This window comes from Cetorhinus maximus, chromosome 14 (genome assembly GCF_964194155.1).
Source record: "Cetorhinus maximus chromosome 14, sCetMax3.hap1.1, whole genome shotgun sequence".
Lineage (NCBI taxonomy): Eukaryota > Metazoa > Chordata > Chondrichthyes > Lamniformes > Cetorhinidae > Cetorhinus > Cetorhinus maximus.
The window spans coordinates 29,684,261-29,699,681 of NC_135892.1; the positions used below are offsets into that span (position 1 = coordinate 29,684,261).

General features: G+C 41.5%; 1 protein-coding gene across 4 annotated transcripts in view; it reads right to left on the bottom strand.

Annotated features, from left to right (window-relative positions):
• The window catches only part of map3k4 (mitogen-activated protein kinase kinase kinase 4), a 218,171-nt gene that overhangs the window by 87,430 nt on the left and 115,320 nt on the right, over window positions 1-15,421 (bottom strand). For all 4 annotated transcript variants that reach the window (XM_078556730.1, XM_078556729.1, XM_078556727.1 and 1 more), the window contains 2 exons: window positions 5,548-5,793; window positions 3,446-3,601 (listed from right to left, as the gene is read on the bottom strand). In XM_078556730.1, the coding sequence (XP_078412856.1) occupies window positions 3,446-3,601; window positions 5,548-5,793 (402 nt within the window). The remainder of the gene's footprint in view (window positions 1-3,445; window positions 3,602-5,547; window positions 5,794-15,421) is intronic.

Genomic DNA, 15,421 nt, shown 5'->3' on the forward strand with positions numbered 1-15,421 from the left:
AATAATCAAGCTTAGAGGTAATAAAAGCATGGATGAGGGTTTTGGCAACAGATGGTCAATACTAAATTAGTGGCAGTAGGTAATAGAACGCAGTTGGGGTCTGAGCTTAACTTAGGTCAAGAAGTACGCCAAGTTTACACTAATGGAACAGAACAGCTCTGACATGTTATGGTCCATGAGGTCAAAAAAAAAAACAACTGTTTTTAAAACCCAGGAGAGCTCCCAGGTGGCTCCAGGGAGCATAATGTCATCCTCAATTTATAGAGACCATGAATTTGTGACCTATGCTCCATTTCTTGATCTCAGACAGGATAGGTATGGAGGTGCAATAAACTATCTAATCATTCACAGGAATGTGTCATAGAGATCTACAGAACAGAAAAAGGCCCTTCGGCCCATTGAGTCTGCACCGGTCAAACAAGTACCTAACTATTCTAATCCCATTTTCCAGCACTAGGCCCATAGCCCTGTGTGCCATGGCATCACAAGTGCATATCCAAATGCTTCTTAAATGTTATGAGGGTATCTGCCTCTGCCATCCTTTCAGGCAGTGAGTTCCAGATTCCCGCCAGCCTCTGGGTGAAAAAATTCTCCTCGCATCCCCTGTAAACTTCTTGCCCCTTACCTTAAATCTATGCCCCTGGTTATTGATCCCTCCACCAAGGGGAAATGCTCCTTCCTGTCTACCCTATCTATGCCCCTCAGAATTTTATACATCTCAATCATGTCCCCCCACTCAATCTCCTCTGCTCCAGGGAAAATAACCCTAGTCTATCCAATCTCTCCTCCTAACTAAAACTCTCCAGCCCAGGCAATATCCTAGTAAATCTCCTCTGCACTCTCTCTAGTGCAATCACATCCTTCCTATAATGCGGATTCAAGAACTGTACACAATACTCTAGCTGTGGCCTAACCAGCGTTTTATACAGTTCCAGCATAACCTCCCTGCTCTTATATTCTATGCCTTGGCTAATAAAGGCAAGCATCCCATATGCCTTCTTAACCACCTTATCTACCTGTCCCGCTACCTTAAGGGACCGGTGGACATGCACACCAAGGTCCCTCTGATTCTCGGTACTTCCCAGGGTCTTACCATTCATCGCGTATTCCCGTGCCTTGTTTGTCCTGCCCCAGTGCATCACCTCACACTTATCCGGATTAAATTCCATTTACCATTGATCAGCCCATCTGACCACCCTTTCTATATCCTCCTGTAATCTAAGGCTATCCTCCTCACTATTTACCCCACCAATTTTCGTGTCATCCACGAACTTACTGATCAACCCTCCTATATTCAAGTCTAAATCGTTTATATATACCACAAACAGCAAGGGACCCAAGACCGATCCCTGTGGAACCCCACAGGACACAGGCATCCAGTCACAAAGACACCCCTCGACCATCACCCTCTGCTTCCTGCCACTCAGCCAATTCTGGATCCAATTTGCCAAATTGCCTTGGATCCCATGGGCTCTTACCTTCGTTATCAGTCTCCCATGTGGGACCTTATCAAAACCCTTGCTGAAGTCCAAGTAGACTATGTCAAATGCATTGCCCTCATCTACACACCTGGTCACCTCTTCGAAAAATTCAATCAAATTGGTCAGACATGACCCCTTAACAAAACCATGCTGACTGTCCTTGATTAATCCCTGCCTCCCCAAGTGTAGATTAATTCTGTCCCTCAGAATTGCTTCCAATAGTTTCCCCACCACTGAGGTTAGACTGACTGGCCCATAGTTCCCTGGTTTATCCCTTCCTCCCTTCTTGAATAACTGTACCACATTGGCTGTCCTCCAGACCTCTGGCACCTCTCCTGTGGCCAGAGAGGTATTGAAAATTATTGCCAGCGCCCCTGCTATCTCCTCCCTTGCTTCACTCAACACCCTGGAATACATTTCAACCAGGCCTGGAGATTTATCTACTTTTAAGACTGCCGGACCACTTAGAACCTCTTCCCTTTCTATGCTAATTTCTTTAATTATATCACAGTCCTTCTGCCTGATTTCCATACCCACGTCATCTCTCTCACTTGTGAACACCGATACAAAGTATTCATTTAGAACCCTACCTATGTTTTCCGGCTCCATACACAAATTACCACTATGGTCCTTAATGGGCCCTACTCTTTCCCTAGATATCCTCTGACTCTTCATATACTTGTAAAATAACTTCGCATTTTCCTTTATTTTACCTCTAAGCGTTTTTTCATGCTCCCTTTTTGCTTTCCTAATTTCCTTTTTAAGTTCCCCTCTACACATTCCATACTCTAGGGTTTCCACTGTTTTGAGCCCTTGATTTCAAAACCGAAGGAAGGGGGGACTGGTGCGATGAATAGAATCTGCTCATCGCTAATGACCCTTGCTGAAAAGCCTGCATGTAGATATCAGTTTAAACAAAACTGCACACAGTTTCACTCTCACTGGATTCACACACAAAGGCGGCCATTTCAGGGGACAGTCGCCTAACTCCAGCCACTGCCTTCGCCACAGGAGACTGAATGAATAGGAGAAAATTGGTGGAGGGCGGGGGGTGTGTGTGTGTGTGTGGGGTTGGGGGAAATAATTCCCATGCAGACTTCACAGAATCAAATTTTATGCGAAGCATTTAATAAGATTACAGATTAGGTACCAAATGGACATCACAACAGAAATGAATTATTCAGAATACATTTCAAAAAAGGGAAAACAATGGTGTTCTCCAACTACAATGTTATAGACTGGAGTTCTCAACATAAGACCTGATAGTTCAGGACATTTGGCAAACAATGTTGCTCACAGATAAATTGCAAATGCCCTTCCTTTTAAATGTGGTTGTGCTCCATTCTATGCAGCTAATATATCACATTCAAGCAATGGTATTTCACTGTTTTAGATTTTATGCCACAGAACACGTATTCTACAAGCACACAAAGGTCACAATGATAAGGCACAAGAATTATGCCTTTTTTAACAACTTAGGATTTAAAATGCATATGACAAAAAACTGTGCAACAGAGTTTACATAAATCACCAGTGCAAGATTCATTCTATTTGGTCATAAGTTAGACAGCTAACTACATTAACTTTGCAAGTGCATATCTTAAAATGAACTATAAAATTAAAAAATATTTAGAAAGACGTGACTCCGATTTAAAAAAAAAACTTGATGGGAAGCAGCAGTTTGACAGTCGTACTCATTTTATAAATAAGATTACAATTTACAGAACATGTATTTCCAGCACTACCAGCACAAAATGCATAAGAGTTAAGTTAAATTGAATCAGCTGGTTTCCGTGCTGCTGCGAAATAATTCATTTTTAGACAGAACAGTAATGCAATGCAGTTCTGAATGTTTTTGTCCAATATGGTAAAACATGTCAATTGCAAATGCAAAAGAAAAATCATGATAACCCAGGCTTCAACTCATGTGATTTATAGAAAGCGCCACTCATTAATATACTCACAATTAACATTTTATGTAGATCTTCCTCAAATTCATCAATATTATTGTTAACCTTTTGCCGTCTCTGGAATTCATCCACGATCCCATGCAGCATGAATTGATAATACTGCTTCATAAGTAGGCCACCCTTCAGCACTTCCTTGCACTCTCGAACCAACTGTAATACAAATAACCGTTATATGCAGTATTTGGAAACATTTATAAATGATGCCAAATATTGAAGACTTTTTTGGCAAGATTGGTATGAGATAGGTAATTATTGGTTTACAATTTCCAGCTGTGGCAATAAAATTAGTGTAAATATACCAATGAACTTTTGACATTACATAAAAATGATTTAAACTCTGTAGCTCTGAATTAACTGATTTCAGGCAGGTTGATGGTAGGGCACCAGAATTGGTTTCAATTCCTATGCATAAGCAAGGTGAAATACTAATCAGCGTATCTATTCCGGATCACTAAAAAGAGATTTCTGTTAGCTGTGTGAATGTCAAGTGGCGTCAGGGTCAGGCTTGGCATTAAATCTCCCCCATGACTGAATATCTTGATGACATTTACACGCAGGGTACGAACATTTAAGGAACCACAGGGCAAATGGCATCCATGGCTAACAAAAAGTCTGCACCTACAAGAGGGGAAGAGGATAGGAAAAAATAAAATTGGTGTGCACTACAAGGGCCAATAATGTGGGTTTTGGGAAGTCAATATTAAAACTACATTGTATTCTAGATTGTTCATTGTGCATAGGAAGCCTGTGATTGCCATCTGAGAAATGACCACAAGTTCGAAAAAATATATTCTTGCCTGACAAAACAGACTTCATTTCCAAAACTACTGGGTTCTGATGTAACCTCAGAGTGCTTGTTGTTTAAAGTATCTAATTTCTCAACTATAACTGAATTGTTTTCAAAACAAAACAGTATTTGGAAAAAACATGAGCCAAATCTTGCTGGAAAACTGATGCTTTAATGACACAAAGTTATTAATGCGCAAATCGGCCAAAAAGTTCTTGAGAAGAAGAGATATGCCAAAAGTTGTAAATTGTGGAGATTTTCACTACACTGTGCAAAGCAAACAGCATTGTGCCTTTAAGCCTCCCTGTTAATCTTAAGAACTGGCTATTAATTGCCCATCAAGCTCACTGCAGAAATTTAGGGCTGGAACTCAACAACTTAAGTATCCTTTTAATGACATAATCACTACAATACCAATCAATCTCTCTGGTCAAGAAAGGAAACAATTTAAACTGTTCTTAAAAGATTTAAAAAACATAAATTAACTTTTTTTCTTAATTTTCCTTTCCCATTTCTCTCTACTCTTAATTTGATCTTCCTTCCCTTCTCTCCATTTCTCTTTTTGCTGATTTGATTCTTAATTCACTTACTCTAATATCCACCATCCCCATTTCTTTCACAATCTTTAAACTTCACTAATAAGTTATATTATTAGTCCCATCATTCATCAAGGTCCCTAACGCCCTGTTCCCCTCTCTGCACCATTATAAGCTTGTACTTCCAGTATTTCACAGTGAAAAAATAAATTCAAACTGAAGGGTGTAGAAGTCTAATCAAGTAAACCATGAGATGCCCCACTCCAGCAAGATTTGGCCCAGCATATTTGTTTTATTGGTCATCTGAAAACTCAGGTACTGCAATAAACTTTAAAAAGTGCACATTTTATGACAAAACTAGTATTAAAAAATAGACCATTAATCCAGAACATTTGCAATGTAGCTTAAGTATAATAGTTCATTTTTTTGTAATTAATTTGAACTAATCTCTTAAATGTACTGTTATGGCACAAAAAGTCTTAACCATTGACATTCAAAACAATAAAAGTTTTTTTAATGAAAACTTGAGAAGCACAAACAGGTATAAAAAAATCGGAAATTGTTCAATTTAAAAGGGATAATCCATGCCAGCAGATAAATTTGCTGATACAGTTACAAAGTACTCTATCAGAGAGAGCGAGCTTTCTACACATCAATACTACATAAAGAAAATGCATGTGAAATTACACCAACATCACTGCTCCAAGAGAAAGATGAAAGCAGGCTCAAATTTTAACTTCTGCCCTATGAATGCGATAATTTTGGCAGGTTACCTGTTTAATGCTGAGCAATGATGGCTCTCCTGCAGGTCTCTGCTCCAACCTTAGTTTCAAGCACTCATGAATAACGTTGAGGAGAACTCGGCATAAGACCAAGTAGGCAGGCTGGAAAGATGGGAGTTCCATGGCCTCCAGCTGTTCCCAAGACACAGTGCTGCCTTTCTGCTCTGTGCAGGAAGACATGTGAGACAATTCAGGCAGGTAGTCATGGCAGCTCAAAGGTTCCGGAACAGCAGAGAACTGGAATACAGACAAAAGAGACTGTAAATTCATAATTGCATGCTAGTTATAGAATGTAGCTGATCAAACCTTCAGCGTACATTAACCCAAATCAAACACGGCAAACCAGTGGACAGTATTTGACTAGTTACAAAATGGCTTTTATCACGGTATACCAAAGTATATATTTAACTACTATTCCAGATGTAATGTCACTTCCTTCTCTATGAAGAAGCAGTGAGTAGATTTATGCTAACAAAAGATTAGCAATAAGTTGACCAACTGCTTCAAATAAAAACGAGCACAGTTGCCAAGTCAAGAACAGCCCTGATTAATTTTTATGTGAAAGGCTAATAAAGTCATTATATGGATATTGTAACTTCAGCTGTAGGAATTACCCAAATGCCTCACTTGTATTGGAGAGACAAATATAGTAAAACACTCAAGGGCTAAAATTGATGGTGTACTTGAAGAGTCTGGGTGCGTGTTCCCTCAACAAAATTAGAATCTTCACACTGAAAATTATATACTGAATTTTACGTTATCTTTCACTTCATAATTGATATATTTTTAGATCAAAAAATCTAGAGTAGACAAACCAGGCCATCACTCTCCCACCTCATTCTCCATCCCAACCCAGGAGGTACACTACTCTGGAATCAGTTCACATTACATCGTTTCCATTAAAAACCCAATCTTCTTCCAACCCTCCACTTCATACTTTTCTACCACTCCTGCTACTCCCATTTAGCTAAACATTCGCCTCTGCATCTAACCCACCTCATGCTAGAACACTCCTTCCATGCCCACTTCAGCTTCTCTCGTTGCTCCTCCCCCCTACAAAGCCACACTCCTATATTCTGCCCCCTCCCTGCTCAACTTCATGGTCACTCATTTCTCCCTTTCCCTCTCCCATGCATCACTGTCTTCCTTTTCTCAGACTCATTCTTGCTGGGTTGCTGCTGCTAATAGACCAGATCCTCTGCCTTCAAGAAGCTGACTTTTATGGGCCGTTTATAACCACTTGCAGTTAACATTATAGCTATTTTTGTAAAACCGCCTAATTCATTCAGTTACAAAATGTTCTAGCTAATTAAAGACTCAAGTTCTGGCAATTCACAAAACAATAAGGATTTACTGACAGCATATTTTCCCTATGACACATAAGACTCCTGGCCAAAGCAAAACTATTTTTAAAAAATCATTATCGCCATAAAAAGTTCAATAGTCGATCCAAATGGCACTTTATAGGTGTCCTGCAAATTAGCCTTTTGAAGTTAAGTTGGTCCAAATTATCAAATGCATTCGGCGATCTTTTAAAAAAAACTGTTCATGGCTACATCTCTGCTGCAGAGAGCAGCAACGTATCATGCATTTTTGGTGAGTGACACTGCAGTTAAACTGGATGGCATGGAGGGCACAAAACTACTTGTTTGGTTCAGTTTTGCCTCCTCAAGCACAAAATAAAATAGAATTCAGAGATGATACAAATGAACTAGGAGGATTAGGCCACATGGCCCCTCGAGTCTGCTCCACCATTCAATAAGATCATGGCTGATCCAACTGTAACCTCAACATGACATTCTCACCTACCCCCAATAACCTTTCACCCCCTTTGCTCATCAAGAATCTAGCTCTGCCTAAAAAATATTCAAAGACTCTGCTTCCGCCACCTTTTCAAGACGAGGCTCTAAACCCTCAGAAAAAATTTCTCCTCATCTCTGTCTTAAATGGGTGACCCTTTATTTTTAAACAGTGACTCCTAGTTCTAGGTTCACCCACAAGAGGAAACATCCTCTCCACATCCGCCCTCTCAAGATCCCTCAGATTCTTATATGTTTCAATCAAGTCGCCCCTTACTCTTCTAAACCCCAGCAGATACAAGCCTAGCTTGCCAACATATCCTCATAAGACAACTCACCTGTTCCAGGTATTAGTCTAGCAAACCTTATTTGAACTGCTTCCAATACATTTACATCCTTCCTTAAATAAGGAGACCAAAACTGTACGCAGTACTACAGATGTGGTCTCACCAATGCCTTGAATAACTGAAGCATAACCTCCCTACTTATGTATGATCTTCCAAAAAAAGTGATTAAGGAATCTCCACTAACATCCTAATATCAAACCAGAAGCTAGTGGACTCAAGTGAGGACAAGATAACTAGTTAAGTGGTTTCCCAAGTGAGGATAGAAAATGCTGGAAATACTCATCAAGTCAGCCAGCATCTGCTGAGAGAAAGACAGAGTTAACATTTCAATTGATGATCTTTCATCAGTTCTGGAGCCAAACAATACAATGGAACAAAAAGGCATTACCAAATGCTGCAAATAATGAAGCAGACACCAATATTAGCCCAATGTCAGTTGGCATTAGTGAACATATGGTACATGACTGGGGCAAAGCTGATTGACTGGGACAAAGCTGATTGTTGTCAACAGGACTACAGAGCTTTAATTGCATCCATTGGCTGTGGGACTGCTTAGCTTAGTCTATAGCTGTTTCCGAAGTTTAGCATGCATAGAAGTTCTGTGTTGTGGGTTCACCAGGCTGGCACCTTGTTTTTAAGTATGCCAGGTGCCACACTCAGTTCTGCTGAAGGGTCATGAGGACTCAAAACGTCAACTCTTTTCTTCTCCGCCGATGCTGCCAGACCTGCTGAGTTTTTCCAGGTAATTCTGTTTTTGTTTTGGGCCACCCTTGGCATGCTTGTCTACACTCCTCATTGAACCAGGGTGGGTCCCTGGCTTGATAGTAATGCTAAAGTGAGGGATATGCCAGGCCATTAGATTAAAGATTGTGGTGGTACATAAATCTGCTACTGATGGCCCTGCCTCATCTTATTTGCTGCTAAAACCTTCATGCCCTTGTTATCTTTAGACTAGACTTTCCAATGTTCTCCTGCCTGGCCTATCTTCTATCCAACATAAACTTAAGCTCATCCAAAACTCTGCCATCTGTATTCTACCTCACACCAAGCCCAGTTTGCCCATCACTACTGAGCTTACTGACTTACACTGGTTCTGGAACAGAAAAAGCCTCAATTTTAAAACTCTCATCTTTCTTTTCAAATTCCTTCCCTATCTCAGTAACTTCCTTCAGCCCTACACCCCAGCGAGAGCTCTGTACTCCTCAGATTCTAGCCTCTTGTGCATCCCTGATTTTCAGTGCACCGCGGATAATGTTCTTGCCTTCAGCTGTTCTAAACTCTAATTTCCTCCCTAAACAATCCCTCCTCTGTTAAGATACTCCTGAAAATGTCTCTCTTTTGGTCATCTGTCCCACTTGGCACATTCTCAAATTCTGCTTGATAACACTCCTGTGAAGAGCCTTGGGACATTTTACTACGTAGAAGGCAGTATATAATTGCAAGGTGCAGTTGTACCAATCTTTAAATTTGCATCAGTTTTCATTTTAGGCTATTTTGGGATCAAGAGAAACAATGCTGGTTTTTGCATTATTCTCAAAATGAAAAAAATCTAAGTAGGTGGTCAGCAGAAGAGTGTCTAAAATTCAGTTACAAATTATTCAACTGAAGTAACAGTGGCAAATGCCCAGCCAGCAGATGGTGCACTTCATCTGATTGCAAAGAAGTGGAAAATCAGTCTCTGCTTAATTAATCCTCATGTGGCATATTTTGCAGCAACACTGATAACAATACAAAGACATTAACTTCAACATCCCTTCATTACATATGGCACCATGTGGGAGGAATTGACAGTTGCAGGAATCTAAAGTGGAAGGACCAAGAAAAGAGGAAGGGCACAACAGGTTTCTTTGGAACACCAATTAGTAAAGAACATGGCCAACAATGACTACCTTTCTGGAAATGTATTAAGCTGTCTTGTAAATACCAAGAAATAAAGCTGATTAAATCAGAGTAAAAACACAAATTTCAAACTGACTTCTTTTGCTTTAATATCCAGGTGTGTTGAATATGTAGGTGTGTGAACTGTTCAAGTCTTACAGTCACTGGCTAAACGTTCTATTCTAATACAGAGAGCCAACAACAGTAGGCCTGAGTAGCAAGTGTTTCAGTTGGGTAACATCATGGTGTGCAGAAGGACAGTTGTTGTGAGGTTTCTGTTTATATTTTGATAGAAAACAGTACTGTGGCAACATTTATAGCCACATTATTACTGAGGTTGCTTGCAACCACGCAATTTTATTTCAGAAGCAAGAGATCCAAGGAGACTGAGGGAAGTGAGAGTGGGAATTTTCCAGATTGCCTAAGATGTGCTAGAGGATGGGAGATTGCAAATGTTGCGTACTCATTCAAAAGAAGGGTGTAAAGATAAGCCCAGAAACTACAGGCCAATCAGTTTAACCTCGGTGGTGAGGAAGTTTCTAGAAACGATAATTCAAGACAAAATTAATAGTCACTTGGGCAAATGCAGGTTAATTAAGGATTTGTTAAGGGCAAATCATGTTTAACTAACTTGGCGTTTTTTGATGAGAAGAGATGCTTGATGGGGGTAATGCTCTTGATGTGGTATGCATGGACTTCCAAACTTGTGAGCAAAGTTAAAGCTCATGGAATAAAAGGCACAGCAGCAACATACGAACATAGAATTGGCAGGAGTAGGAGTAGGCCACTTGACCCTTCAAGCCTGCTCACCATTCCATTAGATCATGGCTGATCTGATTGTAACCTCAAATCCACATTCCCGTCTACTCCCGGATAACCTTTCATCTCCTTGCTTATCCAGAATTGCGCTCTGCCTTAAAAATATTCAAAGACATTGCTTCCACCGCCTTTTGAGGACGAGTTCTAAAGACATTCAACCCGCTGGTAGAAAAAATTTCTCCTCATCCCTGTCCTAAATGGGTGACCCCTATTTTTAAACAGTGACCCCTAGTTAGTAGTAGATTCCCCCACAAGAGGAAACATCCTCTCCACATCGAACCTCTCAAGACCACTCAGGATTTTGTGTTTTGATCAAGTCACCTCTTACTCTTCCAAACTCTAACAGATACAAGTCTAGCCTGTCCAGCCTTTCATCATAAGGCAACTCGCCCAATCCAGGTATTAGTTTAGTAAACCTTCCCTGAACTGCTTCCAACGCAATTACATCGTGCCTTAAATAAGGAGGCCAATACTGTACACTGTATTCCAGGTGTGGTCTCACCAATACGAAATTGGTTGAATGATAGGAAACAGAGAGCAGAGGTGAATGGTTGTTTTTTTGGGCTGCAGGAAGGTTTGGAGTGGGGTTCCCTAGGAGTTGGTGTTAGGACCCCTGCACTTCCTGATATATATTAAAGACCTAGAACTTGGTGTACAGGGCACAATTTCAAAATTTGCTGATGATACAAAACTTGAAAGTATCTTGAACTGCGAGGATAGTAGTATAGAACTTCAAAAAGGACATAGGTAGGTGGCATGCGCAGGCAAATGGCAGATGAAATTTAATGCAGAATAACGTGAACTGAATCATTTTGATATCAAGGCAGCATTTGACCAAATGTGGCATCAAAGAACCCTAGCAAAACTGGAGTCAATGGGTATCAGGGGGAAAACTCTCCACTGATTGGAGTCATGCCAAGCACAAAAGGTAGGTGGTTGTGGTTGTTGGAGGTCAATCATCTCAGTTCCAGGACATCACTGCAGGAGTTCCTCAGGGTAGCGACCAAGGCCCAACCATCTTCAGCTGCTTCATCAATGACCTTCCTTCCATCATAATGTCAGAATTGAACATGTTCGCCAATGACTGCATAATGTTCAGCACCACTTGCTACTCCTCAGATACTGAAGCAGTCCACGTCCAAATGCAGCAAGACCTGGACAATATCCAGGCTTGGGCACTTGTTGCAATGTTGAACTTGTGCACTGGTTCAACCTCAACTGGATTACTGCATCCACATCTGGGTGCCACACTTTAGGAAGGATGTGAAGGCATTAAAAAGAGTGCAGAAGATTCACTAGAATGGTTCCAAGGATGAGGAACTTCAGTAGATAGATAGATTGGAGAAATTGGATTGTTTTCCTTTGAGAAGGGAAGGTTGAGAGGAGATTTGATACAGGTATTAAAAATCATGAGGGGCTGGACAGAGTAGATAGGGAGAAACTGTTCCCATTGTGGAAGAATCGAGGCCCAGAGAGCATAGATTTAAATGTAATTGGCAAAAGTAGCAATGGCAACAGGAGGAAACACATTATCAAACAGCAAGTGGTTAGGATCTGGAATGCACTGCCTGAGAGTTTAGTGGAGCCAAGTTCAATTGAGGCATTCAAGAGGGAATTGTATTATTATCTGAAAAGGAAGAATGTGCAGTGCATCCGGGAGAAGGCAAGAGAGTAGCACTAGATGAATTGCTCCTTCAGAGAGGCAGCACAAACACAAAGGGCCGAACGGCCTCCTCCTGTCTGAGATTCCCTTGAAGTGCATGTTAAATAAGCCAAGGAATGATAGCCCAATTCGCTTGTCAGTAGTGGGAAGCATAATAGAATCCTTTCTCAAGGATGTGATAGAAAAACATCCAGAAACTGAAATAATATCAAAGAGAAGTCAGCATAGATTCCAAAACAGAAGGTCATGTTGGTCCAACCTTATTGAATTCTTTGATGTTACAGAAAGGATAAATAAGAGTAATGAAGTAGACATAATATACCTCGATAAAAGCAAAATACTGCGGATGCTGGAAATACAAAATAAAACCAGAAAATGCTAGAAAAACTCTGACAGCATCTGTGGAGAGAGAAACAGAGTTAACATTTTGAGTCTGTATTACTCTTCTTCAGAGCAGAAGCTGATCTGAAGCTCTGAAGAGTCATTCGGACTCAAAACGTAAAAACTCTGTTTCTATCTCCACAGATGCTGTCAGACCTGCTGAGTTTTTCCAGTATTTTCTGTTTTTACAAAATATACCTGGATTTTCCCTTTAATAAGGTGCCAAGTTCTAGACTAATACTAATTACTGCACTCGTAATCTAGAGGTCCAGGCTAATGCTCTGGGGACATGGGTTCAAATCCCACCACAACAGCTAGTGGAATTTAAATTCAGTGAATAAATCTGGAATTAAAAACTAGTCTGAGTAATGGTGACCATGAAACTATTGTCGATTTTTGTAGAAACCCATCTGGTTCACTAATGTCCTTTAGGGAAGGAAGTTTGCCATCCTTATCTGGTCTGGCCTACATGTAACTCCAGACTCTTAGTTATGTGGCTGACTCTTAAATGCTCTCTGAAATAGCAGCAAGCCACTCAGTTGTATCAAACCACTACAAACTCTAAAAGGAATGAAACTGGTACAACCTAGGCACCGGAAACGACAATGGCACACCCAGCCCTGTTAATCTTGCAAAGACCTCCTTACTAACATCCAAGGGCTTGTGCCAAACTGGGAGAGCTGTCCCATAGACTAGTCGAACAATGGTTTGACAGTCACACACACTGAATCATACCGTACAATATCCCGAACACCATCACCATTCCTGGGTATGTCCTGTCCCACAGTTCTTGTAGAGGTGAAGCCCTGTCTTCACATTAAGGATATCCTCCATTGTGTTGTGTGGCACTACCACCATGCTAAATGGATAGATTTCGAACAGATCTAGCAACTCAAGGCTGTATCCAGAAGATGCTGTGGGCCATCAGCAGCAGTGGTATTGCATTCAACCACAGTCTGTAATCTCATGGCCCAGCTGTACCACTCTACCAATGCCATCAAGCTGGGGTAACAACCCTGATTCAATGAAGAGTGCAGGAGAGCATGCTGGGGCAGCAACAAGATACCAAAAATGAGGTGCCAACCCAGTTTCTGGATGTTTTTCTATCACATCCTTGAGAAAGGATTCTATTATGCTTCCCACTACTGACAAGCTAATTGGGCTATCATTCCTCGGCTTATTTAACATGCACTTCAAGGGAATCACAGACAGGAGGCGGCCGTTCGGCCCTTTGTGTTTGTGCTGCCTCTCTGAAGGAGCAATTCACCTAGTGCTACTCTCTTGCTTTCTCCCGGATGTACTGCACATTCTTCCTTTTCAGATAATAATACAATTCCCTCTTGAATGCCTCAATTGACTACAGGCATGTCAAAAAGCAGAAGTAGCACCTGACACGTACAGCTAAGCGATACCACAACCAATGGATCAAATCTAAACTCTGCAGTCCTGCCACGTCCAGTCGTGAATGATGGTGGACAACTAAACTATCAACTGGAGGAGAGGCTCTGCTAATGTCCCCATCTTCAATGACGGGGGAGTCCAACACATCAGTGCTAAAGATGTAGCCAAAACATTTGCAAGCATCTTCAGCCAGAAGTACAAAGTGGTGATCCATCTCTGCCACCTTCTGAGATCCACAGCATCAAAGACACCAGTCTTCAGCCGATTTGATTCACTCCACGTGATATCAAGAAATGGCTGAAAGCACTGGGTACTGCAGAGGCTATGGGCCCTGGCAACTTTCCAGCATTAGTACTGAAAACTTGTGCTCCAGAACTACTCGTGCCCCTAACCAAGCTGTTCCAACACTGGCATCTACCTGGCAATGTGGAAAATTGCCCAGGTAATCACTGTCCACAAAAAAGGACAAACCCAATCTAGTCAATTACCACCCCATCAGTCTAATCTGAATCATCAGTAAAGTGATGGGAGGTGTCGTCAACAGTGCTATCAGGCGGCACTTACATAGCAACAATCTCCTCACTGATGCTCAGTTTAGGTTCCCCCAGGGTCACTCAGCTCCTGACCTTATTACTGCCTTGGCCCAAACATGGATAAAAGAGCTGAACTCCAGAGGTGAGAATGACTGCGCTCAGCATCAAGGCAGCATTTGACCAAGTGTGGCATCAAGGAGCCCTAGCAAAGCTAAAAACTCTCCACTGGTGGAAATCATACCTAGGGCAAAGGGAGATGATGGTCATTGTTGGAGGTCATTCATCTCAGTTACAGGACATCACTGCAGGAGTTCCTCAGGGTAGTATCCTAGACCCAACTTTCATCAGCTGCTTCATCAATGACTGATAAGGTCAGAATTGGGAATGCTCACCGATAATTGCGCAATGCTCAGAACCATTCACGACTCCTCAGATACTGAAACACAGCAAGACCTGGACAATATTCAGGCGTGGGCTGATAAGTGGCAAGTAACATTCGTGCCATACAAGTACCAGGCAATGAACGTATCCAACAAGAGACTCCATCTTGCACTAGCACAGCTTCATCAGTGTAGAGATGTTCTCTGATCAGGGCACAATGTGTTTTGTCTTTGCTTTCAGTCTTGCTAAGATTGTAGAGCTTGCTGTCTGATCTAGTACGGAAGTAGGCTCCTTCCATATCTGCTGGAAAGGCAAAGTCAGGAGCATGGAGGTGATGCCAAACAGGGTAGGGTCTAGGGCACAGCCCTGTTTCACTCCATTCTTCAATCTGAAATGCTGGAAGTGGAGCCATCAAACTATACAGTGCAGTACGTGATGCCATGGGAGGAATGGATGAGGCCAAGGAGCTTTGGTGGACAGCCACTTTTTCCTAAAATCTTGCAGAGTCCTGCACTGCTGACGATGTTGAATGCCTTAGTGTTATGAAGTAAGGTCAAGAAGAGGTATACCCTGTTTCCGACAGACTAGAGTGCCACCTCAAGAGTGAGAGGGTTTAGTGAGCTGAGGGAGATTTAAATATCTTTTGAAAGATCTAATATTGTT